The sequence below is a fragment of the Myotis brandtii genome, unplaced genomic scaffold (genome assembly GCF_000412655.1).
Source record: "Myotis brandtii unplaced genomic scaffold, ASM41265v1 scaffold384, whole genome shotgun sequence".
NCBI classification, from domain to species: Eukaryota; Metazoa; Chordata; class Mammalia; order Chiroptera; family Vespertilionidae; genus Myotis; species Myotis brandtii.
Window position 1 is genome coordinate 1,991,289 of NW_005364745.1, and position 27,275 is coordinate 2,018,563.

The window sequence follows — 27,275 nt, forward strand, 5'->3', positions numbered from 1 at the left end:
AGATTGGACAAAAATCTTACACCTATGGATGAGGACAGTGGCAGGGGGTAAGGGCATGGGGTGGGGTGGGAACCAGGTGGAGGGGAGCTACCGGGGGAAAAGAGGAACATCTGTAATAATCTGAACAATAAAGATTTATTAATTAAAAAAAAATAATACAGAGAAGAAAGTAACTGTGAGTTGACATTCATGTCTATAGTTTATACTGTAGCTTTGTTACATGAAATGCCAAATGTATGGTTCATAATATATCTAAGTAGAAAACAAGGATTAGAATAAGCCATGTTCTAGGAGAGTGGTGAAATGAATAAATTCAGAAACTTGTCATAACACTGTAAACTAGTATACTGCAAACTTCCAAAAAACAATTTGGAAGTATGTTAAGAGCCATACAAATATTTACGAATGACTCCTGTTACCATTGTAACTAGCTAGTTTATTGATATTAACAATAGGAAGAGAGCAAAGGGGAGGCCAGGCTATATAGACTATAGAGCATATAAGTCATCAGGGCAGCTTCAGCAGGAAGCTGCAACTTTATTCTCCCCAGGGAACCAGCGGTCTATTTCCAGCAAATCACTAGGGGAAGGGTCCAGCAAAGGGGAAGATGGGCGCATGCTCAGTGAAGTCTGGCTGATGTACAGAAGGTGCTTGCCTGTTAGTCTAACCTGGGGAACAAGATAATTGGCTAGGAGGACAAAACCACAGAAAGCACATGAAATCCTGAATACTTATTGGTTAAGTTCCTTATAACCCTGAGACAAAGAGTTCTCAATCTCTTGTTCCTCTTGCTTTGTTCCTGCTTCTGTTCTCGCTTGCTCTGTGACCCACACTAGACTGCCATGCAGCCACAGAAGCTGAATGGCCATCCCACATGCAGTGGATTGCAACTGGGAATACAAGCTAAGTGAGCCAGATGCTGGACTGGACTGTGCTTTAATATGGAGCAAAGACTCTGGGCAGTGGCTGTAATTCTAGCCCCACTGAAGACAAGGCTGGACTTTTTCCATGGTGGAACGGAAGGAGATGGGACCTTGTGGGGGAACTCCCTTAATGTTACATCATCAATAAAACTTTCCAGAATATCTCATCCTCCCGTGGGGGCCTCAGGAAATTTTTATTTCTGTGGCACCCCAAGAGCTCCACTTCCACCAGCAACAGGTGGGGACAAAGAGAGCACCCCACCGATAACACTACCCTCTAGTGTTACAGTGTACTGTCTACATGGCCATATGTGACAAATAAAAGGTCTAGGTCTGTGGTCAGCAAACTGCGGCTCACGAGTCACATGCGGCTCTTTGGCCCCTTGAGTGTGGCTCTTCCTAAGCCTTAGGAGTACCCTAATTAAGTTAATAACAATGTACCTACCTATATAGTTTAAGTTTTAAAAATTTGGCTCTCAAAAGAAATTTCAATCGTTGTACTGTTGACATTTGGCTCTGTTGACTAATGAGTTTGCCGACCACTGGTAGGTCCACTCTAAGAAATAATGAAAGTCACCTAGTACCTAGATCTTGGTTTCTAAATTACCATTTCCCAATAAAAGGAGCCAGCAGTACTTGGAGAAATGGCTGATTCTAGGGCTGGGAAGGAAAGTTAAAGATGAGCCTGAAACATCTCATTGTGCCATAAAGTATGAAAGTCCTCAAAGATAAAAGTATGTCAAAAAGACAAAAAAGTGAGCTTACAGGGTTTCTTACTGGTCAAATCTTAGACAACTTGAGCATTAAAATAATGACAGCAACAAATTATAACCCAGTAAAAAAAAAACAGGAATGGTCATTATTATATTAATGGTAATGTCTTGCTTTAGATAATTGTACTGTAGATAGGTGAGAGTTCTTGTCTGTAGAAAATATATATCAAGCAGTGATTCTCAAACTTCAGCACTGATTAGTATCAAAAGGAGAATATGTTAAACCACAGATGGCTGGGCCCTACCCCCAGAGTTTCTTATTCAGTAGGTCCAAGGAGAGTTCTGAGAATTTGCATTTTAACAGGTTCCTAGGTGATCTTAATGTTGGTGCTACTTGTTTAAGGAATTACACTTTGAAATCCAGTGGTAATGGGGGCTGAAATGGTTCAGGGGAAAAAAAAATAGTATATACAGATACACATGAAAGTATATTTTGAAAAAGATTGATAAAGCAAATGTTGTTAGTTGTCAACAATTAAGGAAGTTGGGTAAAAAGTTTATGGAAGCTCTTTGTAATAATCTTATAATTCTTCTGTGAGTTTAAAATTATTTCAAAATACAAAGTATATTAAAAAATTTAGAGGTATTTTTAATGGCCAACATGGATAAGGTAACAGACATTAAAAAAAAAAAGAGTAGAAAAAAATGAAAATAGCTGTATGTGGTAGAATTAGAGATCATTTACTTACCAATTTTCTTAAGTAACCTATACTATTATTATCATCTCATCCATACTTAAAAAAAGTAAATGTAGTAATAAAAAACATTTTCCCCCCCTAAAACATGAAAGCTCTCTCATATAATAAAATCAAAAGAAGTCTTCTTCACCTTTCCCCACTAAAGAAAGATACACAACATTCAAAGGTACAAAACAACTGGATTGGATGTAAAAAACCATCACCTCAGTAAACTAAAGATTTAAATAAAACTTATGTTAAACCAAACAGAAAATAACAACATACATTCATAGCAATAATTTGCAAAAGGAAAGCAAACTAAGGATTTATGTAAATCATTTCAATGTTCCTGACAGACATTATAAGTCACCCGACATTGTTAACTTTCTCTGGCAGGGATTTTTGAAAAGCCCACTTTTAGAAGTATTGATCTTATTTTGAATCTACAAAATGAAATGCAACACTGACATAAGAATATGTAAAGAAAGTAGTTAACTATTATTTATTCCCATAATTTTAACCCTTTATCTGAATACCTGTTTTAAAATTCTCTCTATAGATCCTTGATCCATTTTGCTTGTGACGGCATCTTTCCTCAATCGGGCAGCAACAGTTCCAAGGTAATCAAGAGACGCCACTCTTAAAGCCATCTCTGTTGACTTGTTGCTGAATTGATGAACCTATATATAAAAAGAAAAAGCAATTTTGATATAACTTAACCAGTTTATGAACAGTATATTTTTAATAGCAATTTATCATATAAATTTCAAATCCATGTTGTATTATCTGAAATATAAACTTTTTTATTGTGATAATTTTCCATAAAGTGATTGCCTTTTGAGTTTCTGGAGTCTGAAAGTTTTTTTTGTTGTTGTTTTTTTTAAAAACCCTGCCAGTATGGTTCAGTGATTGAGCCTCATGAGATATATCAACCAGGAGATCACTGCTGATTCCTAGTCAGGACACATGCCCACATGCCCGGGATGTGGCCTCGATCCCCAGTAGGGGGCATGCAAGAGACAGTTGATCAATGATTCTTTCTCATCATTATGTTTCTATCGCTCTCCCTCTCCCTTCCTCTCTGAAATGCATAAAAATTTATTTTAAAAAAATTATAGATTAAACCTCCCTAGGCACACCATCACTTTCTTTAAATGTAGGCTCAACTGCTTATTTGTTAAAAATAAAGTATTACTAAATTTTCTTAGGCTGGAATTCTGATGCCTATGAAACATTATCTTGGTTCCAGAATAGTATTCATATATTTTCTAGTTCACAGAAAGTAAAGTCCCAACAGCTTTGTTACAATTTGTATTGCACAAGTCCAAATGTAGTTTCAAAATAAAAGCAAAAATCACAATATTTCTTTGCATTTCCCTATTGAGTTACACGAGGACTAGAAAGTATCTTGTTTTTAGAATTACTCTTAAAAATGACAGTTTCATGTTAATCAGTTTCATGCTTTGAATTAACTACAATAACTTATGACTCAGTGTTGAGGTGCTTTAAACTAATGATATAAGAGTTCTAAACCAAAAAAAAAACTTTCTAAAGTACTATTATCTTATGTAATGAAATGAAAACACCAAAAGTCACATTTGTTTTCTACAAGGTACTGACAATATTGTGTACAATTTTATGAACATGCAAAAATAGAGATGCAATGGTCATATTTCCTTACACATTTTTAAAGAATTCATCATCTGTGAATCAGAGTATATCCTCATTATGTTGTCTTCTAGTAATCTAATAATCTTTAAATTCTATACTCTTACCAACAGTCTCCCTAACAAACTAAGGAGTAGTTCAGCAGCTGGCCATTCAGGCTTATTGACTGTTGAAAGAAGATCTTGAACAAAATTTTCAAATAGTGGTCTGTAATCTTCTTCACCTTGCTTACTACCACATCTGTTCAAAGATAATGAAAAGACTGTGAATTTAGGAGACATGTCCACCAATATGACTGAAATTTTGTTAATTTTCTCTTTTTTATATCTAAAACAAGGTATTAGGACAGTACATGAAAACATGGTTTAAAATAACCGTATTTCTCAAACATCATTTCCCTCCCTACTATAGGGAATTCATTTACTGACTATATTAACATTACTTTCTGGCAAGTATAACACACTTAAAAAAATGACCACTGTTTTTCTCTCTATGAGTTTACCATAAATTTTTATGAAAGCAAAGTAACCCCTTTCCACAACTTTCCTATTTGATAGAATGCCCCAAAATATACTGAAAAAAAAAAAAATTACAAAATTTCAATCTAGTACTTTCACTTTTGGAACCCAACATATAAGCAAGTTCACAAAATTTTAGATTTTAATATTCCAAGTACCTCATTTTAAAGATCAGGAAATCAAGAGCTAGGGAGATATACAAAAGTTTATGGCAGAAAATTGGATTAATCTTTTACTTAAAATAAATAAACTATTCTCTATACTGGAAAAATAAAAATCAGATTATGTTACCATACTCACTTTTTAAGGAAGATGGAAAGGAAGTTTTGAGCTGTTCGCATGGCTGTTTCATAAGAGTTGGTAATGAGAACATCTTGGTCGACCTAGATTGAGAAAAATAAATTTATACGAATATAAGCAGCAAATAACAGTTAAGTTGCTAATGCCATGTTATTACTGAATATGTGTAATATATTAAAATACTAAAACGCTTAACTATTCTTTTATGTAAAAAGAGAAAAGCTACAATTAGCATTTCAAACATATTTCAATACTTTATAAAAACTAAATGAAAATACTGAGAGTTCATGTTAATTTATTAAAATATGTAAGAGTGACAAATGTGGTTAGCAAATACAATATTAATAATTGCATATCATGATCTAGGTCAGAACACAAAAGTGATTGAAAATACAAAACATTACAAGCTCAAAGTTTATTAAACACGAATAATAATACAAAAGAAAATTCAATTCCTTCATTAGAAGTTTAAAAGCTAGAATATAAATAGTCAATTCAAAGTTTTGGAAACCAAAGGTGAATCAATATTTGAAAAAACTCACTATTAGCCAGGAAAATGCAAAATAAAACATGGTATAATTTCACACTGACCAGACTAAGTAAAATCAAAATGTAAGAATATAAACTAGAACACCACTTTGTTGAACAAACTGACAAGTTCCAGTAAAGCTGTATGTACACTAAGATTTAATATTCTACTTCTAGTATATCTAGAGAAACTCTTGCTCTAAGTTTTGATATAGTTATATGATATGTTTAATCAAGTCAAAAAGAACCCAGTATTATTGTTTTATCTACTAAAACAATGTTGAGTGAAAAAATTAGTTGTAAATATGTCAGTATATTATTATTATTGTTATTATTTGTTGATGTTGTTAATTTTCATCCGAGGATATTTTTCCATTGATTTTTAGGGACAGTGGAAGAGAGTGTGAAAGACAGAAACATTGATGTGAGAGAAATACATCGACTGGTTGCCTCCTGCACGTGCCCCGACCAGGGCCCAGGCCAGGGAGGAGCCTGCAACCAAGATACATGCCCTTGACTGGAATTGAATCTGGGACCCTTTGGTCCACAGGCCAATGCTCTATCCACTGAGCAAAACCAGTTAGGGCCATCAGTATATTATTTATTAAAATTAAAAAAAATGCTGTATCAAATTTATGCAGACCTATATATATAAAAGCCAAGTGACCAGAATGACCGGTTGCTATGACCCGCACTGCAGCTGGCCAACCGGCCGATCAGGGGCAGGGCTGGCTGGCCAACTTCCCCGCGGCTGGCCTTGCCCAGGTCAGCCCCGATTGGGGCGGGCCAGTCGGACCCCACCTGTGCACGAATTCATGCACCAGGCCTCTAGTAAATACATAAATGGAAGGAGTAAACACTGTTATGATACAGGTCACAGATGGTAAGAAAGGGAAGACTAGAGAGAGAATAATGGGATTAGGAAAGGACAAAGAAACAAGAGAGACCTAACTTTGCATTTTTCTCTTAATTAAAATTTTACACACACAAATATATCTGGATATAATGGAATAAAGATATAAAATTATCCCTGTTTCTTCTGAAGCAGTATTATAAAAACTTGGAAAAATTATAAGCATTGGTGTGTAAAAGTTACAAACCAAAAGCAAATCTTAACTAGTTATGATTTACTTAATAGTGAGGGCATGAACTCATTTTATTCGTGAAGTATTTATATTAAATTATGTTTTGCACTAATATAGATATTACATATTATAATTATAACACTAAGTTCCACATTCAATATCTCACTTGAGTTTTACAACTTGGTATGATAGGCCTGTTTTGGTACTACCATTTCCATTTTATAGCTGAAGAAACAAACTCAGATTCAAATGATTTGTGTGTTTCATTACTGGCAGATATATCAGTCTACCAGAACTCAAGTCTCCTTAAACCTGATCTAGTGCTCTAGTAAAGATCCTAAAAAGCCTAGCCATGAAGCCCTAAATAAGAACTTCAGTTATATAAGATTGGCAGAGAATATATGTGCTTTTTAAAAAAAAAAAAAATACAAAGTTATAAACCTTATAAAAGATTTCTTACTTTTTTATTTGAGTCATCTTCTGAATTAGAATCCTTCTCTGATGACGGTAAGTGTACTACACACTGAATTAATTGTAAAACCAGTGCTGTAACCATCTGAATATACATAGGCTCTCCATCCATATCACTACTGTTTAACCTTCAATGGAGAAGAAAATATTTAAATCATTCATACAGAGTATAAAGAGAATTTCATTTTTAATGTAATCTACCATCTGAAAGTTTCAGGATACTTTCTTTACCAATAGTTCTAAGGCATTATCTTTAGTGCTTATAATAGCATCATGTCTAATTATTTTTAATAAATTAGAAAAATGCTAACTAAATCCCTATGCATACTTAATTAAAAGTCAAAGAAAAATGCAACATTTAATACAAATTTCCATACTCTATGCTGCACATAAAAAGTTTATAATGAAAAATATAAAATATTTCTCAAAATGGTTTTTCAAATGAGGAAAGTCTTCAAGATTTCCAAATGCCCATGCATTCTGGTATTCATTATTAAAATCTGCTCCACAGTCAGCTCTTGATCATCTTATCTTATAGAATATTACAAAAACTCTAAATCTTTTGTTCTAAAGATATTATCAAAACATAGGAATTATTTTATATGCTGATAGCTTTTCTAGAGGTTTAATAGACAACAGATGTTTATCAATTATACAATTAGTATAAAAAATTAAGATCAAAATTATTTTATAAAAGATAGCCTTGAAAGCAATCTAATTTTATATACCAGATGAACACATTTAATTACTCAGGAATATTATAATGATAGTTATGATAATGATTAACTATGACAACAAAGACAAAATGCTGACTACAGCAATCGATAACATTCCTTAGTTACTCTGTGCTTAGTGATTTAAGAGCATTTAATCTTCATGTCTACTCTATATTGCTGTTAGAGCAATCTTTCAGCTCTCTTTTAAAAACAGTGTTTAGTGGTTCCTACTATATAAAGTATCAAGTCCAAGTTCCTTGGTATGGCTAATAAAACCCTTGAACTGCCTCTGACTCTTTAGAGCCAATTTCCATTGCTCTTCTCACAGACCAATGATTCTCCTGAACACCCCCCTCCACCCCGACCAGTGGTTCTTAACAAGGGATGACTTTGCTTCTCAGGGGACATTTGTCATTGTCTGGAGAAAATTTTGGTTCTCAATCATTGGAAGGAGGGGTTTTGCTCTTGGCATCTAGTAAGTAGAGTAGAGGTCAGGGATGCTGCTAAGCATGTTACAAAGACAGCCCCACACAACAAAGTATTATCTGGCCCAGAATGTCACTAGCACTGAAACGGAAAAATCCTGCCATATATCTTTACACTTGAGAATCATTGAACTTCTTTAAATTCCCCAAATGTGCACTGTTATTTCACATATCTAAGCTATTCTTCATGCTATTTTGACAGAACTGCCTTTCTGATTTGATCATTAAAATAAAAAAATTAAGACAAAAATGATGAAGAATATGTAATGGCTACAATATAATGGAGTTCTTTATTACACTTGGCCTTTGCTATAATTACCTGAAGTTCCTTAAACTCCTCTTGCTGGTTGGTAATCTTGCAAGTGAAGTAAAAATTTCTTCCAAAATTAACTGCCTATGTTTTTCATATCTTGAGAATACCTGTTTAGTAATTATAAGATTCCAAATTAAGTTTGTTATAATTATTTAAAGACAAAACAAAAATGCTACTATAATGTGATAACAAATATAATCTGCCTCCAAAAAAGAAAGAAAAGAAAAAAAAATCTGCCATTTAAATTGAAAATGTTGTCAATATCTTTAATAGCAATGACTGGGGTAACCTGCTTAATTTTCCTATCATTAATAACATTCTTACAGAAGTCAGAGTATGGAAAGTAAGATAAGATTCAAATAATTTTAAGCAATTCTGATTTTGTAATAAATGTTACAGAATTACTAACAAAGATTTTTTTAAGTATTTACAAGTGCTTAAAATCTAAGGCACACTAAAAAGTCCTTATGTTGAAATGAATCTATGGAAAATTTGAATCTGCATTAATTTTTGCAAGTTTGGATTAAATTATATCAATATTTTCCTGGGGGGGATAAACTAAAATAAAATTGATTATACTTACTGCAGTGACTAACTTAATGGCACACAATTGTAGTTCACTGACATTTTCCACAAAAAATGGTGTTATTCCCATTGATGATACCTGCACACACATAAAAAAAGAGTAATCAGTACACACCTTTAGTTGATTTCAGTAACATTCTACCTTACTAAATTCTAAAAACATTCACGAACTTACTGGAAAACACTGAGAGCGCATTTATTTTCCCCTCATCAATCAGCATCTAGTTCTTCCTCTGATCCCATTCATCCTCAAACACATTAGCACATACCTTCCTAACAGCTACCATTCCTCTAATCTCCACCTTTAGAATTGATGTCACAGAATATAGAGAAACAAAAAGACATTGCCGCCATTCTGGATGAAAATATCCTCACATATTTGAAAGAAAATAATAACTTATCTTTCCAAGAACTTAGAGTTTAGAATTTATACTACATTTATTCACCTGTCTTCTGCACCAAATGTTTCTTCTAAAAATTTCCCTGGAATATATTTCAATTTAAGATATACTCTGCATGAAAAACTAATACAGTGCTAGTATTATCATGAAGTGAGCAAGGTTATATTAAACTCAAGTAAACCCTCTAGTCTTACATAATTTGGTCTATAAATATAAAAATGCTTCAAAAAACTTACCTGAAGAATTGTTGTGTCTGTAAGAAGTTGTATCTCCAGCAATTCTGATAAGCTGCTAACAATGTCACAAACTTTATTATAAAGCATTACTATTACTCTCTGCTTATGGGTAGAACACTTTGCCCGTTTTGCCTTTGAACTTAATAAGCCTCCTAAAAAAATTCAAAACAAGGAATATATAAACTTTCAATAATTTTTAATAAACAGCAATAAAACTGTTTTCTGAATTAAGAGGACACACTTTCCCCCCTATATAAAAATATAACCTGGTTATTTATTGAGAGAGAAAATTACTCTCTAGGTATTTATTTTGAAAGTAAACATTCTTTTAACAATACTGTATGGCACATTTCTGTGGCTATTAAATTCTTTTATCTAAAATATCACTTCATCTTTATTTCTATTTTTGTATTGTAAGATAGTAAGATTATATTTCCCTGTAAGTTAACTTGCAATTATTCAATAGGTAACCAAATGTAGGTTATTCATGACCAAGTTTATCTTTTTCTCTTCAACTATATACATGTTAACTAGTTCATTGCTTATTTATAAAGGTTAGAAATAAAAGAAAGAATATATATCCTAAATCAATCCATTTTGTAGGTAACTAATATTCTGCGAAAAATTAAGAGGAAGTGATAAATGGAACCAGAAGCTAATATTATCTGGGATTTTTCCCTGACTAGTAGAAATTACTTTATTATACATAAATAGGTGCTAAAGAAATAATGGAACAAGTAGTAGATTAACTAAAGGCTTTACATTCTAGTCAAATCAAAGGCAGTGTTTATTATAACCTATGTAATCTAATAATTTTATGCCATTTTAAGCCATCGCATTCTGACCCATCCACATGGTAAAATTATATAACAGGTAATTTTGATATTATACTAAAAACTATCAATATAAAAGGGCAAACTAACCTCCATGAGGATCTAATCTGTAAACAGGATCATACTGAGGATAAAGTGTATTCTGCAAATGAAATTTAGTGTACTGTATAACTCTTTCAATTACATCCTCAATATATACAGCTTTTGGCATATTAGGGGATGTCATAATGTTGATAGTTGTAAGACAGGCATCTGCTGATTTTGTAACTCTCTCCATAATCAGGTCTCTCCATAACCTTTCTTCTTCTTCAGTATCATTATTCTATAAAACAGCAGATTGTTATTGAAATAGAAATAAACACATTTATACCTTAAAATGTAAAAAAATAAATTATGATATATTTTATTTTAATGGGTGGAAAACATGGTAAGAGTTTTGATCTGTATATATTCTTTAAAGGACATTAGGAATGAAGTAAAAATCCTGATATTGCTTTGTTTCAACATAATATATACTGTTTCCTAATTTCACCACTAGATGACACTCCAATGACAAAGTTATAGTAATCTTCACCCGTGCACTTTATAAAGATTTTAGCTAAAGACTATAATTACATACATATAAATAAGTTTGTGTTTGGGGTGTAAACATTATGATAGTAAAAAAAACTTTATAAATTCTGCTGCTGTGAGAACAAAGCAAAAATTAACAATAACAAAATGTAGAGCCTTATTTAAAAGTTGTAAAATGTTACTGACTCAATCATTTCTAATATCTGTTTTTCAACAACGCTGTAATTTTGAAATTGAGATTAAAAACAATGAGTATGCATTTAACACAATTTATTTTCTAAAATGGATAATTCAACAACTGACTGAAGACCACATTTTAATTTACATATCAGCAGCCTCCATTACAATTGTGAAGGGGTGGCTTTTAATCTTATAAAGCAAAAACCCTCTACCATATCCTTAGTTATGAAATATCAATTTTATATTCAAGAAATACTTTTATATGCATGCTATTCAAAGTTTATACATTGGAAAAGGAACAAATAAAAGCATATTATATGTAAAGCAGAGAGGGGTTTTCTAATTATTAATGCCTAAAAATTTGATTACTTTTTTCTAACTCTTCAGCTTTCTTTCATTTTACTGCTTACATACCTACTTAAAAATAAGATAAAGTAACTTTTCTTTGACATTAAAATTGCTGTTTGGAAGAATCAGTTAAGCAGGTTCATCATTGAGACTAAGGTTTTCAGGAATGAAAATAATTTCATTAAGACTGAATCAGCTAGCTCTCCAGAACTCTAGATTCTTGATGATATTTATTATAACTTCTTGCTAAAGTATTTTAAATAAAACTTATAGACCAAAGTTGGAGTATACTGCCATTATAGGTTTCTCTAAACCTTTTGTTTCTATGATTCAAAAACTAATTTAGAGAGGGCATTGGAAAAATATGGATATATTTAATAAGCCATTGAAATACCACCTGCGAGTATAATCCTACATTTTTAATTTCATGTACATCAGATCCTGTGGCTTCTGAAAACATCAAGAACATTTCCTTCATGAGATAAAATCGAGTGCATGTATGATACATAGTATGTACTTACATCTAATAATGGAAATATGCATATCAAAAGTGTTAAGAGTAGCTATTGATGGATGGGAATATGAACCTTCTGTGCTTTTTGTCTTGGAAAAATTTTAAAATAAATATACTATTTTTAAAATCAGACTTTTAAAAATGAAGAATATTCATTAATTCAAAACCTTCCCCAATTCTTATTTTTTATATCAAACACCTATAAACATCACTATTTCTATTCATTAATGAAAGAGACATCAAGATCAATTTGAGTGCACATATGATTTTGAATATCTGCTACAATGCCAGGAAAGCAGATCTCAGGCAATGGACTTGCACTCATAAATCATTATACCATGCTGCTACTGCTTTTGAGATAAACATCCTAAAATGTAATAACAGTTCCAGTTAACATTTATTGAGAATTTACAATGTACCAGACACTGTTGAGCACTTTACATGAATTGACTTATTTAATCCTTTCAACAACCATTTGAGCTAGGTATAAATATGGCATATAAGAATTGATGTTTTAGAATACATTAAAAAATCAGCATAAGATTTCTAACTATTTTTTCCACAGAAGGTCAAGAAAAAGAAGTACTACCTACAACCATTTCATAAATGGAAGGACGTTTTAAACACAGTCATGTACTTACACAAGAAAGAGCATAATGGAAGATTAAAGAACAGTCCTTTAAATTAAATGAATTTACACCTGTCATTATTATTCTTATTTTATGTCAAAGCTGTGAGTTGACAATATGTAAAAAAGAACTTTGAATTGCTAAAAGTGCAACTCTAACAGCCATGTTAATGAATGTAACTAGTAAATGGTGGTAACAAGCTCAAATTAATGAAATTTGGAATTTTTCCTATAAATCAATGTTCCTATGGAAAAAATTAATCTTAACAATCATAAGAGTAAAATTAACAATATGGCTCTTAAACTTACATGATTTAACAAAGTGGAAAGCTTTGACCCATCTTGAATATTCTTCTCCAAGATATTTAGGACTTTCACAGTTTTTTCAGTGGAAAGCTAAAATCGCAACATAAACTTTTATCCATCACTGGTAAAGTTATAAATTATTCAAAAAATATTCTATACAATTATCCCCTTTAGACTATGGAGTATATAACATTACGACCCTCTTGAAGAACAGAAAAGAAAACTTTCCAACTTAGATCCTCTACTCGTCTGAATTATGTAGAGAATTACTTGTTTTTGAAAGACAGAAGAGCAAGTACAGAATGGGCACATGCATGCTTCTAACTCAACTCTTACTATATAGCTAGTCAAGACTAAGTTTGCTCTGATGCTGGGCCCTCTGCTTTTGTGCCAGTGACACTGAACATGCATGTGAAAAACACATAAGATTTCTGATTATAACATGGCTTCCATACTATAATGTTATTCAGATTTCTTAAAATCCAAGATAATATTTTCAATAACAGAAGCATAAAATTGTAAATAAGTTACAAATGTAAAATAACATTGCTTTATTTAGTAAAAATCTTTATTACTTTTACTATATCCTATTTCATTTGTTACAAAGATTCTATTTAAAAAAAAAAATTAGTAGTCAATTTAGAGATTCTGCCAGGAAGCAACTTTTATTTATATTCTTTTGATTGAATAGGTCTCTTAGCCTCCTAGCATGCAGCTAGAACTCTCAACCAAATCATTCAGAAGAGTCGAATGGGAGGATCAATAGAGTAACTGACTCAGGTATATTTTCATAACATATTCAACTACTGAGACTTTTGGTAAACCTTTGATGTTTTGAAAATACTCAGCAAATTCACCTTTGAAATAGTTAGAATATTAGCTACATGTACTAGTAATTGTGGAATTTATGAATTAAAACCTAAGATTGGCACTGGCACTTTAGAAAACTGATGCCATATTCCAATGTACAAAATAAATCAATATATCCTCACTGCACACAGCAATATCAATGTAAATAGCACATTAATTCCTAGTTAGCTATGGGATCTCTCTCTATTTTATTTTGTTAATCCTCACTCGAGGATATTTTTTCATTGATTCTTAGAGAAAGTGGAAGGGAGAGGGAGAGATAAGAGAGAGAAACATCAATGTGAGAGAGACCCAACAATTGGTTGCTTTCGCACACGCCCCAACTGGGGCTGAAGATTGAGCCTGCAACCCAGGTATGTGCCTCTGACCAGAATCGAACCCAGGACCCTTCTGTAGTCTGTGGGCAGATGCTCTATCCACAGAGCCAAATCAGCTAGAGCTTGTCTCTCTCTTTAAAAATCAAACTCATGGGAACCCTTCTGCACTAATGGTGGGAATGTAAATTGGTATAGCCACTATGGAAAACAATAGTGTTCCTCAATATATTAAAAACAGAACATGTGATCTAGCAATTATATATCTGAAGGAAGACACTAATTCAAAAAGATATCTGCACCTCCATGTTCATGGCAGCATTATTTATAGTAGCCAAGACATGGAAGCAACCCAAGTGTCCAATAATGAATGAATGAAGAAAATGTAGCATGTATGTACAATGGAATATTATTCAGCCATAAAAAAGAAGAAAATGTTGCCATTTGTGACAATTTGGATGGATCTTGAGGACATTATTTTAAGAGAAGTCAGACAGAGAAAGACAAATATTGTATGATCTCATTTATACATGGAACGTAAAAAGCAACAACAAACAACTGAAGTCACAGATACGGAGAACAGACCGATGGTTGTCAGAGGTGGGGGGTGAACAAAATGGGTGAAGGTGGTCAAGAGGTACTAATTTTCAGTTGCAAGATAAAAAATAAGTTCTGGGCCCTAACCAGTTTGACTCAGTGGATAGAGCGTCGGCCTGCGGACTGAAAGGTCCCAGGTTCGATTCTGGTCAAGGGCATGTACCTTGGTTGCGGGCACATCTCCAGTAGGAGGTGTGCAGGAGGCAGCTGATCGATGTTTCTCTCTCATTGATGTTTCTAACTCTCTGTTCCTCTCCCTTCCTCTCTGTAAAAAAATCAATAAAATATATTAAAAAAAAAAAGTTCTTGGAATGTAATGTATAGTATGGTGACTCTAGTTAATAACACTGTATTGTACAGCTGATCCCTGAATATCATAAGTATTAGGGGTACCTATCCGCAGCACAGTCCAAATATGCGTATAACTTTTGACTACCCCAAAACTTAATTACAGTCAGCCCTTCACATCTGTGAATTTAACAAACTGGTTGAAAACAGTATTTTTGATCCAAGGTTGGGAATGTAAAAATACCATTTTTGATCCAAGGATACGAAACCTGACGATACCAAGGGCTGACTGTATTTACTGAAAAAAATCTGTTTAAAAGTGGACCCGTGCAGTTCAAACTAGTGTTGTTCAATATCTGAAATATGAAAGTTGCTAAGGAGAACTTAAAGTTCTCATCACAAGGAAAAAACAACTGTAACTATGTATGATGATGGATGTTAACTGGATTTATGTTGTGATCATTTTGCAATATATACAAAAATCATGTATACCTGAAACCAACAGAATGTTAAATATCAATTATAACTCAATAAAAACATCAAATGTATGGTATTTATTATTTGGAATATAGGCAACAAATGAATAAAAAATGGTATTTTTTTTTATTCCATAAAAAATGAATAAAAAATGGAGAGCCTGATTAGGAGAGAGGGTTTATTTAGAATTTATGTTTGCATAGCAATCATGCAGTAGTTTAGGGGGTAAATGGTGGCTCATGAAGATTACAGGAAGCAATTCCTTGATGCTGTCATTGTTGTTTGAAGTTATTATCAATGAAAAAAATATCCTGCTATTCCATGAGACTACTGAGCAACAAAGAGCTCCTAGGAAAGACAAATCACAGAAATTATTTTAAGGCCTAAAGCAATGACCCTATGGACCATAGCTTTACTCTTTCACCACTGTATATTATTAAAGCAAATATCAAAGGAAAATTTAGTGTATTTCTTCATTAAAATAATCCAAATTTTCCAGACAATGAAAAAATTAAAAAGTGAAGAAGTCCAGGCCAATGCCTCTTTCAATGCAATGATTTTCTTTAGAATATCTGTAGAATAGTTCTTGGATTCAAGTTGTTTTTTAAAGAAAAATTTCAGTTAGACTCTCAGAAAAGCAACCATGAATTTTCGTTGCATTATTATTTACTTAATGTAAACTATGCAATTTACATTGAACACTTTAATTTCAAACATCAGTTATTAACTAAATTCATAAATTTTCCTTTAGTGAGATACCTTATCCATTATACCCATTGCTTTAATTTTAGCAGATTCACTGCCGAGTTCATTAAGCTGATGTTTTCCTAAGAGTAGTTCCTGAGGAATTTCATCATCATCACCTGAAAAACCAAACCAAACAAATACAGCTTAGGTAACAGAAATAGCTCAAAATAGTAAGCCTAACTTTTAAATAAAATTTTTGAACACCAAACACTTATAAAACAACAACCTAAGAGATCTCTGTAAACCTCAAGCAAACCCTGAATGAAAGAGGATAGTGATTAAAATTAGAGTTATAAGATAGGAAGAGGAGATAAGTTATCTTTAGTACTTTGGATATACCCTCAACCAAGCTTTCTGCCCTAGTAGGTTAACCTGCACAGACTACATCAACAGTCTCCCATGCCCTCTGGCTTCTGTTTAGGTTCAGCCAGTGGGGTGCCCAGTCAGAAGATCAAAGAGAAGGAGAGTGAGTGAGGTCAGGGTATTTGTATTCGCGACTCCTTCCTTGCAAGGTCTCAAGCTGCCTATGTCCTCTGACCAAAAGGTTACCATTTTTTGAAGGCAGCTCACTGTATACAACATGTTTTCCCCTACTGAGTAAGTTTTGGTAAATTCTCTTTACCCATATTTCTCTGGGTGTAGAGACAGTAACAGTTCCATGACTGTAAACCCTGGATTCTGGAAATATTCTGCCTCCACTTTTGTAATTAGTCTCTTTGTAAATAATTCCTTCTCAAATTTATCCTCATTTGAAAGTGCCCTATCTGTTGGGATCTTAAATGATATGGAAGACAAAGGTTTCTCAACACAGAATTGGAAAGTTTTAAAAATGAAGAACTGATACTCTCAACAACAGGGAGACATATTAATAAAACTCAGGAAAGTAACTCTCACAAAACAAATACTTTCGAAGTATAGGGTAATATACCTTTCATGGCATTTTCAAATAGATAAACACACTGTAAGCAGTATTTTATAGAAATTTAACAGTTTTATAGAGTTATGATCTTTACATATTATTGTAAAACTAGAGGCCCAGTGCACGAATTTGTGCACTGATGGGATCCAGCTGGCCTGCCCTGATGGGGGCCATTGAGGGCGGGCTGGCTGGGGTAAGGGGCCGTGGGTGGTTTGCCCCGCTTGGGGGCGGGGTTGCAGGTGTTCCAGTCATTCCACCATTTGGTCAATTTGCATATTACCCTTTTATTATATAGGATATATAGGATGATTATTTTATTCTATTGTATTCTAACTGGTTTACTATTCTATTTTCTATATTAGACTATGTATTACATCAGGTCATTGAATAACATCATTTTGTTAACATTTTTTTATAACATTAATAAGCAAAAACGATTGATTGCCGGCTGTGTCCACTGTCTGTGTGGAGTTTGCATGTTCTCCCCATATCTACATGGGTTTTCTCTGGGTACAATGGTTTCCTCCCACCTCCCAGGGATGTGCATGTTAGGTTAACTGGAGTGTCTAAATCGTCCCAGTCTGAGTGTTGGGGAATGTATGAGTGCATCAGGAATGGCATCCTGTCCAGGTGTGGTCCCACCTTGTGCCCTGAGCTGCTGGGATAGGCTCTAGCCACCCACAACCCCAAACTGGAATAAATGAGTTAGAAAACAATCATCTTGCTTTTTATTAATCTTTCTTAAATGTATGTATAACTCACATTTATTTCAATGTTTAAAATAAAAGTGTTTTGGGTCTTTATTTAGAAATTTGGTGATGTTTTTGTGACTAGAAATGTGCCACAGGATTTTAACTCTTTTTCTATCAATTAGTCTATGATAAAATTGGCTTCATTATACACTGTTTCACTTGAAGTCACAGTTTCCAAGAACCTACTGAGGACATTAAGTGAGGAGTTATGGTAGTTAAAGCCAAGGGCTGGGGCATTTATCTTTACTTCTCTAAAACTAAACATACTATTGACAAACAGTAAGTATTCAATAAATATTAGCTTTTAGGATAAATGATTAGAGAGATTGGTTCCTTTTTTTGCATCTTTGCTCATATTAGCTTCCCTCCTTCTGTAGGGCCTATTCAAGTCTCATCTGCATAGACTTCCTTAATTACTCTAACTTGTGGTAGCTGCACTCTCAGGATACTTAAAACATACTAATACTTAATTAATTTAATACTTGATTTTTATACTAAAGTTTTCAGTTTCTTGATAAAATAGACCAGACTCCACAACTAGATTTTAAGTTTCTTGAAAGCACAGATCATGCGTTTATATCCATTAATGTAACTGGCAGAAAGCTAGACACATAGGTAAATAAATATATTTCAAATTGATTTTATATTTAGAGATAAATAAATATACTTTAAAATTATTTTACCAAATGCAGTAAAATCCATATCTTCTAAATTATCCAAAATATTTTCTATTGAGGCTGTGAATCTCTTAAAAGTTGAAGAATCCATCATTTCTGTAACACAGGAATAGAAAAAGCTTATTATGTCCACATTCCAATTAGAAAATGGAAGTTGAAGAATATGAATGAAAACAAATGAACTAAAATGTTACCTTCAGGTGTTAGTTTTGGTTCATAAGCTTTCCTCTTCTTCTGTTTTTCTTTTTTCTTCATTTTTCTAGCAACTAAAATGAACAAAAAGAAATACTGAAATGCAGGAATGACAACTTAAAATATTTCTATCTGTGTTTCTATTTTCTTCAATTAATTAAATATTTAAACAAGAATCACTGTCAATCCAAACTAAATTATATACTTTTGTCTTGATTAAAAATTAGGAGTTGTTAATTAAGTCATAAGAATATCAAATATTCTTCAAAGATAAAGCCCTAAATTTAAATTGGCTTATGTAAGAAATCCGTTGACACTGATGAATTACCCTCACTAAGGCTGGGAGGAGGAGAATAATCTTCCATGTCAGTATCAGATGGACTTCGGTTTCGATAACGACCACCACCTGAACTCCTTCTTCCTTCATGAGAGTGGCCACTTCTCCTATGATCCCCAGAGCTTCTTCTGTCACGCTCTTCATATTCCCAAGCTTTATCATCATCTTTTTTATGTCGTTTCCTAGAGGCTAGAAGCAAATCCCCATGACAAATAATTTACCTCATTTAAAAAGACTATTTAAATTTGTACTTTACAAATGAACCACATTGGGGGTTGGGGGAATCTACATTGTATGGGACTATGAAATTCTGAGTCATTCTGTTTAACTAGAAATATAAATTAGAGTATAGAAATGATTAGCACTTATTTTAGCATTACCTATTTAGAGAAAGATTTTTACATAAACTCCGTTTGCTAATAAATATAGATATGAACGTTGTGAGAAACCACACTGCTCATTTCAAAGAAGTATTCAGTGTCAGTAAAGACAATATCTAAACTTTAGGATTAATTAAAGCGTGTAAAACAATCTTTATCTAGGATTTGGATGAAACACAGAAACACCTTAAAGCATTTAAATTTTTTATGGGGAGCAAGGTTTGGAGGAAAAGCAAACTTTTGAGAAAGTGTTACAGAATATGGCTAACCGTGTATACAATCAGTTAACAGCCAAGTTAGGCCCACAACTTAGCTATAAAAATTCAATAGACTTTGGTAACTTAACATCACAAGCCTGTAGAGATAGAATAAACGTGTATAGTTGTACATACTCATAAACAATGAATTCAGTTCTCCAGCAGTACACTTGCTTACGCCCAAGAAAGCTTTTAAGCTTATGCACGCTACCTAAGCATATTTATGTATGCTAGTTTGAATCCTTTTCCCACCCTTCCAGAAGTTTGAGCATTCTGCTAAAATCACCAGTACTGAGAGAAGCTGTTAGGCAGAACTGGCAAACAGATTTTATCAGACATTTCATCTCTGATCAACTGGGAATAGCTGGCTAGAGCATTATGTTGAGAATAATTCTGAGCGCTGAGACAGCATCATATTTCAGTAAGAAAGACTGATTCAGAGGCAAGGTGGGGTGGGAAGAGATTAACCAAAGAACTTACATGCATATGTGCATAACCCATGGACACAGATAATAGTGTGGTGAAGGCCTGGGGCAGGGGGTGGAGTGGAATGGAATGGAAGGGGTCAATGGAGGAAAACAGGGTACATGTGCACTACTTTTAACAATAAAGATAAATTTTAAAAAGAGAGAAAAAAAAACATGATTAGAAGTATCTGTTCACTGACTGCTGTAGGGCAGTATAAGTGACAAATATTTATCATACCTGCTCTAGGTTATAGCACCACCAAATTAAAACCAAGATATAGAACTAATGTGTTCTACTTGGGATCATATACTGGCTATTGTAGTAAACATTTGTTGACAGTATCTTCTAGTCTGTTGATCTAAATTTGACACCCCTGCTTTCTTGTAACTGGCTTCTATGCTGGCTCCCTATCTATGATCAATACTCAAATAGTACTTAAGACAAAACTCTTGCTTGAGTTCTCTACCTGTACCCGTGTCCTTGTGTGAATAATCAATGTCTATATCCTGGCTAATTGTACCATTACATGCCACCCCAGCTATTTCTAATCAAGAATCTAATTTTGTTTTTGGTTCTGGACCCTTCTGTCCAATCTGCTGACAGTATGACAGAAAAAGATAATTTTGTTTCCTCTTCTTTGTGGTCATAGGCTTGACAGAGCAAGACGGTTCATAAAAAGGACAAATGTAAGTGGATATACTTAAACCTTCAATGATTTTCTTCATGATTAGGCATAAATTTGACTAGAAGTTATGTAAAAAAGAGGTAGGATTTCCTCCTCTTTTATGACTAAGGTACACCCCAGTACATTCTTTTAGTGAGGGGCTGCTTTATATATCAATATAGTTAGGTGTGTGTGTGGGTCAGAAAACAGGTCTTTTATGGATACTGTTCACTAAATGTTTTTTCAACAAGTTCTTGAAATATCTACCAAATCTAAGGAATGACAACTAACTAGTAATATATTTATATATGACCTCAAATATGACCTACTCAGCCTTTTTAAATTTTAATTTCATAAGAAATCTATTTCAAGCTCAATTCTATTATGAAAATGCTTGAAAAATCTTATAGTTGTTAGCAAGTACACACACTATACTGTATTGGTAGTAATTTTCAGGCACTGGAAAACTTTTGTTAAAATTCACTAAACTTTTGGCCGTTTGGATGAAAACGGGATGGAAATTAGAAAAAAAAAAACTTCTATGATATAATATGTGTTGCAATAGGCTATCAGGATCCCAATTCATTATGACTAGCCTGTTCTTTCTCTGTTTCTCTCATTACTCTGGAAGCAGGGGAGGTGCTTAATAGAGGGTGGGGCAAAAGTAGATCTATAATTATGAGTATGCAAAACAAGAGTTTATTCTTGTATTTTTTGTTAATTACTATATTATTTTCTATATAAACAACTGCAAACCTACTTTTGCCCCACCCTGTAGAGAGGTACATAAAATATGACTTGGGAGTTTTCTACCCTCCCTTTCACATTTCATCTTTTCTCTCTTTAGCTTCTTATATTTCCCCTCCTCCTACCCCAGACCTTATATTTGTGCTGTGACTTCCAAATCTGTGTGACCTAACTTAAAATTCTTCCCCCTCTGCTTTAACTAAACTATTTCCTTAGTTTTAGATTTTTGGGAAACCAATTTGATTGAATTGCAATAAAACTTTGTTTCTAAAATTCTCTAAGTAGCATAAGCTTGTTACTTATGTTCATACTACATCTGTATTTTGTATTGCACTATATTTTCATTATAATGTTTTTCTTGTGGTATAATGACAATTTGGTTGTTTGTCAACTATCAATTAAAATCCTTTTATCAAAAAGTAAAATAAAATAAAATCCTTTTATCACTCACATCAGTGGCCCCAGAGTTGACTTTTATATATTAGTTGTACAGAAATAAACCAAGAAAAACAGGAATCTGTTCTAAGATCTCTTGAAAATCCCAGAGAAATTAAAGATCAGGTTCTCTAACTAATATTAGTTTTCAATACACTTGGGCATAAATATAATGGGATCCAGGGCTTTAAGATGAAACTATGTGCTCCCCTAAGATGAGACAATAGCTCTCATAATAGAAACAAGGAAAAGAATAATGGATACATTGATAACAAACATGAGGCATGTGTGGCTCACTCCCCTATTTTACACTTTGTGGGAACTTCTGATTATGCTGTCCTTTCTACTTAACTGTGAGGTAGCTTTAGAATTCTCATCAGCTTAATAATACAGGAAGCCACTCTCAATTAATGGGAGTTGACGTGCTATTTGAAATCAATCTGCAATTAAGGAACTTTTTCTTTAGCTATTCTCTTTAGGAATGACTGATGTATTAGGGGGAGAGAGGAAGAATGAGGAGAGGCATGTATATAAAGGGGAGTGAGTCTCTGAGTCACTAGGTCTCCTTTCTCTTCTCTCTTTCCAGAGCATATGTTCCCAAATGATCAAAATGTGTGATTATTATAAAAAATATTAACTTTAGCCACTGAAATATAAGGCATGTAAATACATCTCATGATAATACAAATGATAACAATTATACATATAATTAAATATGTCAGATTAACTTTGCTATATATTTTATTTCAATTTTAAAACTTTGTTCAGATTTGTTCAGTATTCATAATCTATTGCTCATAGCTCAAGAGCTCACAATTTTAAGACGATCAGAGTAAATGAACATTGATTAAAAACTTTGGAGGAGGTGAAGGACTTCCATCAGCAATACACATTTAAAAATAGCAGCATGCATCTGTCCTTCCTGCCCTTGCTTGTCACACCTCAATCTATGGACACTAGGTGAAAAAGGCAGAACACACTGGTGGTCTTCCCACTTCTTTTGGTCATAATGACTAAGTCAGTTGGCACACAAGTGAAGATCTCCCAGTCTCTTTCCACTGAATGCCGTTTAAGTCAAACAAGGTTGCTGACCCCTCTTGGCTAGGCTCAATTCTCTTGCTCCAGAAGAAGGAAGATAGGGATAAAAGAGAAGAACTTTTTCAGTGGACCAGTAGGAAGACAGGCGAGGTATAGCAAGTCTAGTGCAAAGACAGGTGATCACAGTGTTGTAGAGAGGTAGCTGTGTAGTGAAGAAGCCAGCTCTGGAAAACAGTGAAACAAGGGAGGAATTCCAGGACACAGCTGGGCAAAAAGGAGAAGCCAGGTCCAAACCACACAGATAATCGGTAATGTGGCTAATCCATTCATAATTTAGTGATAGTATGGTTTTAAATATTTTTTCACCAGGCTATCTCCTACGTGTCCTTTAAGACTCAACTTAAGTGTCACCTCTTCCAGTAAGTGTATCCTGAACCCCCAGTATGATTTCTGATGCCAATCCAATGTGTTCCCACAGCACCCTGGATTTACTATTATCACTGTACTACAACTGTTTATACCTCCCCCCTCCCCATTAGAATGAAAGCTCTTCAAAGACGGGCTACATCTTATTTGTATTTTTATTCTTAGTGCTTAGCATATACCATAGTAGGAGCTCAATAAATGTTTGCTAAGTGCACATAGACACATACGTGTTATCTGACCACTAATTATAGACCACTAAGATTTTTTTTCTTGGTGCCAACTGATCTCATCTTTCACATATATTTTAAGTAAAAAGAAAAAATCCTGCTATATTAAGAATTAAAATCACTATGCTCTTGCTAACCCAAAAAATTATAAATGAGACAAACACATCAATCTGCTTTTAAATTCTAAAGTAATAATAGTTATGTGATACTTACATTCAAAAGTTCCATCACTATCGTTATCTTCATCTGAACTGATTTCAGCATATTTTGGTTTTTCATTAACTGTGCTACGCTTGCGTTTATTCATTTTCACACGTTCACAAAGTGGCATGGTGGATTCAATTTCTGCCAGGAGTTCAGGGGGTAATTCTTTTAACACTGATTGATCTATACTACCTATTAATGAAAGTTAAGAAAAAGAGGTCAATCTGAAGATAAAAGAGAAATTTTAACTAAATTACCACAATGAAAATAAAATATAAGCATTTACAAAAATTTTCTAAGTCACTTTTGTACCTTAATAAAACCCATTTATATTTAAAACTAATCTTAATCCTAAACTGATAATGCAGTGTTTATACATTATTTCATTATATAACAACTTTAAAAACATGATAATAATAGGTAGCTATATCATTAATTTTTGATATAATGCCCTTTGAAAAAGATTTCTGAAACTAGAGATCCACTGGCATTATCAAGTATATTTGTAGTAGAGGGTACATCTCACCTTGGTAGTAGCCAGATTTGATTTAAAGAGATCTGAAGCAGTTATTTTGAAAGTAATGCTACCCCTCAGTATATATGAGAAGAACTGGAGGACACTTATAATGTCATTCTCTTACTCTATGATCTTGGTGGCTATATATGGTGGCTAGGACAAGAGTTTTATGTGCTTTTATCTATCAATGTCTATTTGAGAGGCATAATAATACCTTTAGTATTATAGAGAATTTCCTCAAACAGAAAATACAACATATGCATTTAATTGAAAATAATAGAAACATGAAAGGTAGGTTAAATAGAACAAAAATATTTTAAAATATAAATGTCTAGAACTGAAAATAATTAAGTCTATTATGAAATAAGTTCATATTTTCCCATGAAAGAATAAAGGCAGGATAAATATCAATATAATCCAATAAAAGCTATTAACATAATACTACCTAATCATACACATACATACACAAACACACAAACAGTTGTTAGGAAGAAATTAATTATCATCCTGTTGAAAGCTAAAAAAATAAAAGTAAAAGCAAAATCTATTTTTGAGGACATGTTCTTAATGATTATTAAAGATGACAATTTTAACTTTACTTACCCATGTAAATCTTGAAATGCAAGTATAAAAATGATGTCTTGCCTGCTAAATTTTAGTGACTGGGAGCAAAGAGTACCATATTGGTTTATAGCGGGGAATATTAGTGATCATATAATCAATATTAATACTGTAACATTCAAATGACAATAGTGCTTATGTAAAGAATGAAAACAAATCATGACAAAAATAAATGGGTATTGATTAAAACAAGTTCAAAGTCCCAAGAATATACAATACTAAAAATTTAAGAATATAAAACAAATTATTATTTTTAAATGGAATCTTTTTTTTTTTAATCCTCACCCGAGGATATTTCTTAATTTGTAGAGAGAATGAGAGAAAGGGAGGGATGGGGAGAGGGGAAGAGAGAGAAAGAGAAAAACAATGACTGGTTGCCTCCCGCACCCACCCCGACTGGGACTAGGGATCGAACCGCAACCAAGATACATGCCCTTGACTGGGAATCAAACTTGAGACCCTTCAGTCTACAAGCTGATGCTCTAACCAGCCAGGGCTACAAGATTATTAAAATAAGAAGGCATCATAAGAGTTAAGAAGTCCCAAAGTCACTGATTTGATAACAAAGAGTTTTGTTTTGTTTTGAAATGGGAAAACACTCCTGAGATTAAAATAAACCACTTCAGTTAATGAACTCTTTGGAACTAAAGCTTCAGATAATGGAAACCAGTCATGTTCAGAAATAAACCAAGAAAACTCACATAAACCTCAATTTTATAAGCCATAATAAACATCTTAGGCAGGCATACTGTAGTTCAGTGACAATTCTTTCAATAACCTACCCATATTACAGAGGAGCAGCATCAAATAAATCTTTAACTCAGGACCAAAAAAATATTCAGCAGTGCAGGTTATCAATCTGACCCTCTTGTGATCCCTAAGTGAGTTAACATGGTTTGAAGACACATATTTTTTGGTGTTAACGGTCCCTAAATGCAAGCCAACTTCCTTATTTGAAGCCACTGATAGGAAGAGCATCCAAGGAGTATAATCTGCTGATGACATAGCCCTGAAAAGGGGCAGCGTTTATGTGACAGAAACAAAAGGAGGCTATATGAAGAGAAACTGAAAGAATATGGGGTTTAACGAGGGCAGGACAGTGAATGCTCCTTCCACAAAGAATCGAAGGTTATCTAACCTGATGGCAGAACTCGGGGTACAGAGGAACACGGTGCACTGCAGATCAAAATCCACACTGAATGTAGGAACATGGAAGATTGGTACTAAGAGTGTTGAGGTCACAAAACACTGATCTCAGAGGAAGAACTCTGACATGTATATTTTCGCAATTATTTGGAAAAAGCAACAGCAAACTAGGAGAAAGGAGATATCACTTTCTGGTACTAAGGCTCCTTGGTGGAGTAAAAATGAAGGAGCCGAAATTCATATATTCTACAACAGATGTTAACAGGGTAATAAAAGGGGGATATGTTTATAATTGAGGAGATGGAGGTCTTAATTAAAAAAAGGAGGATCAGGTAGATTAACATCTTCTGGAAGAAAAGGATCAGGAAATACATAATTTACTTTTTTTTTGATGGTTTAGGACAGTGGTTCTCAACCTTCCTAATGCCGCCACCCTTTAATACAGTTCCTCATGTTGTGGTGACCCCCAACCATAAAATTATTTTCGTTGCTACTTCATAACTGTAATTTTGCTACTGTTATGAATTGTAATGTAAATATCTGATATGCAGGATGTATTTTCATTGTTACAAATTGAACATAATTAAAGCATAGTGATTAATCACAAAAACAATATGTAATTATATATGTATTTTCCGATGGTCTTAGGCGACCCCTGTGAAAGGGTCGTTCGACCCCCAAAGGGGTCGTGACCCACAGGTTGAGAACCGCCGGTTTAGGATAAATGGAAGTGATGAATAATGAGATAATAATTTAATATAAAATTGCCTTACTTTTGGTAAAGAGGCAGAAACCCCAGGTACTGGCTAGAAGCCAAATAATCTTTGTTCAGAATTACAAACATTTTTTAAATTTTTTTTTTAAAAAAAGGAAGAGTAGCAGTTATTCATCTGTGGCAAGGGAAGGGTGATCAA

The 27,275-nt window shown here is 33.5% G+C and overlaps 1 protein-coding gene across 4 annotated transcripts in view; it reads right to left on the minus strand.

Moving 5' to 3' along the window:
- NIPBL (Nipped-B homolog (Drosophila)) overlaps positions 1–27,275 on the minus strand; it is a 114,719-nt gene that overhangs the window by 47,062 nt on the left and 40,382 nt on the right. For 3 of the 4 annotated variants that reach the window (XM_005872584.2, XM_005872582.2, XM_014544875.1), the window contains 14 exons: positions 24,087–24,269; positions 19,223–19,420; positions 18,897–18,968; positions 18,709–18,798; positions 16,367–16,470; positions 13,065–13,151; positions 10,603–10,834; positions 9,680–9,831; positions 9,041–9,121; positions 8,464–8,564; positions 6,933–7,071; positions 4,860–4,942; positions 4,149–4,281; positions 2,910–3,053 (listed from right to left, as the gene is read on the minus strand). In XM_005872584.2, the coding sequence (XP_005872646.1) occupies positions 2,910–3,053; positions 4,149–4,281; positions 4,860–4,942; positions 6,933–7,071; positions 8,464–8,564; positions 9,041–9,121; positions 9,680–9,831; positions 10,603–10,834; positions 13,065–13,151; positions 16,367–16,470; positions 18,709–18,798; positions 18,897–18,968; positions 19,223–19,420; positions 24,087–24,269 (1,799 nt within the window). The remainder of the gene's footprint in view (positions 1–2,909; positions 3,054–4,148; positions 4,282–4,859; positions 4,943–6,932; positions 7,072–8,463; positions 8,565–9,040; positions 9,122–9,679; positions 9,832–10,602; positions 10,835–13,064; positions 13,152–16,366; positions 16,471–18,708; positions 18,799–18,896; positions 18,969–19,222; positions 19,421–24,086; positions 24,270–27,275) is intronic. The other variant, XM_014544874.1, reaches the window with a different exon arrangement.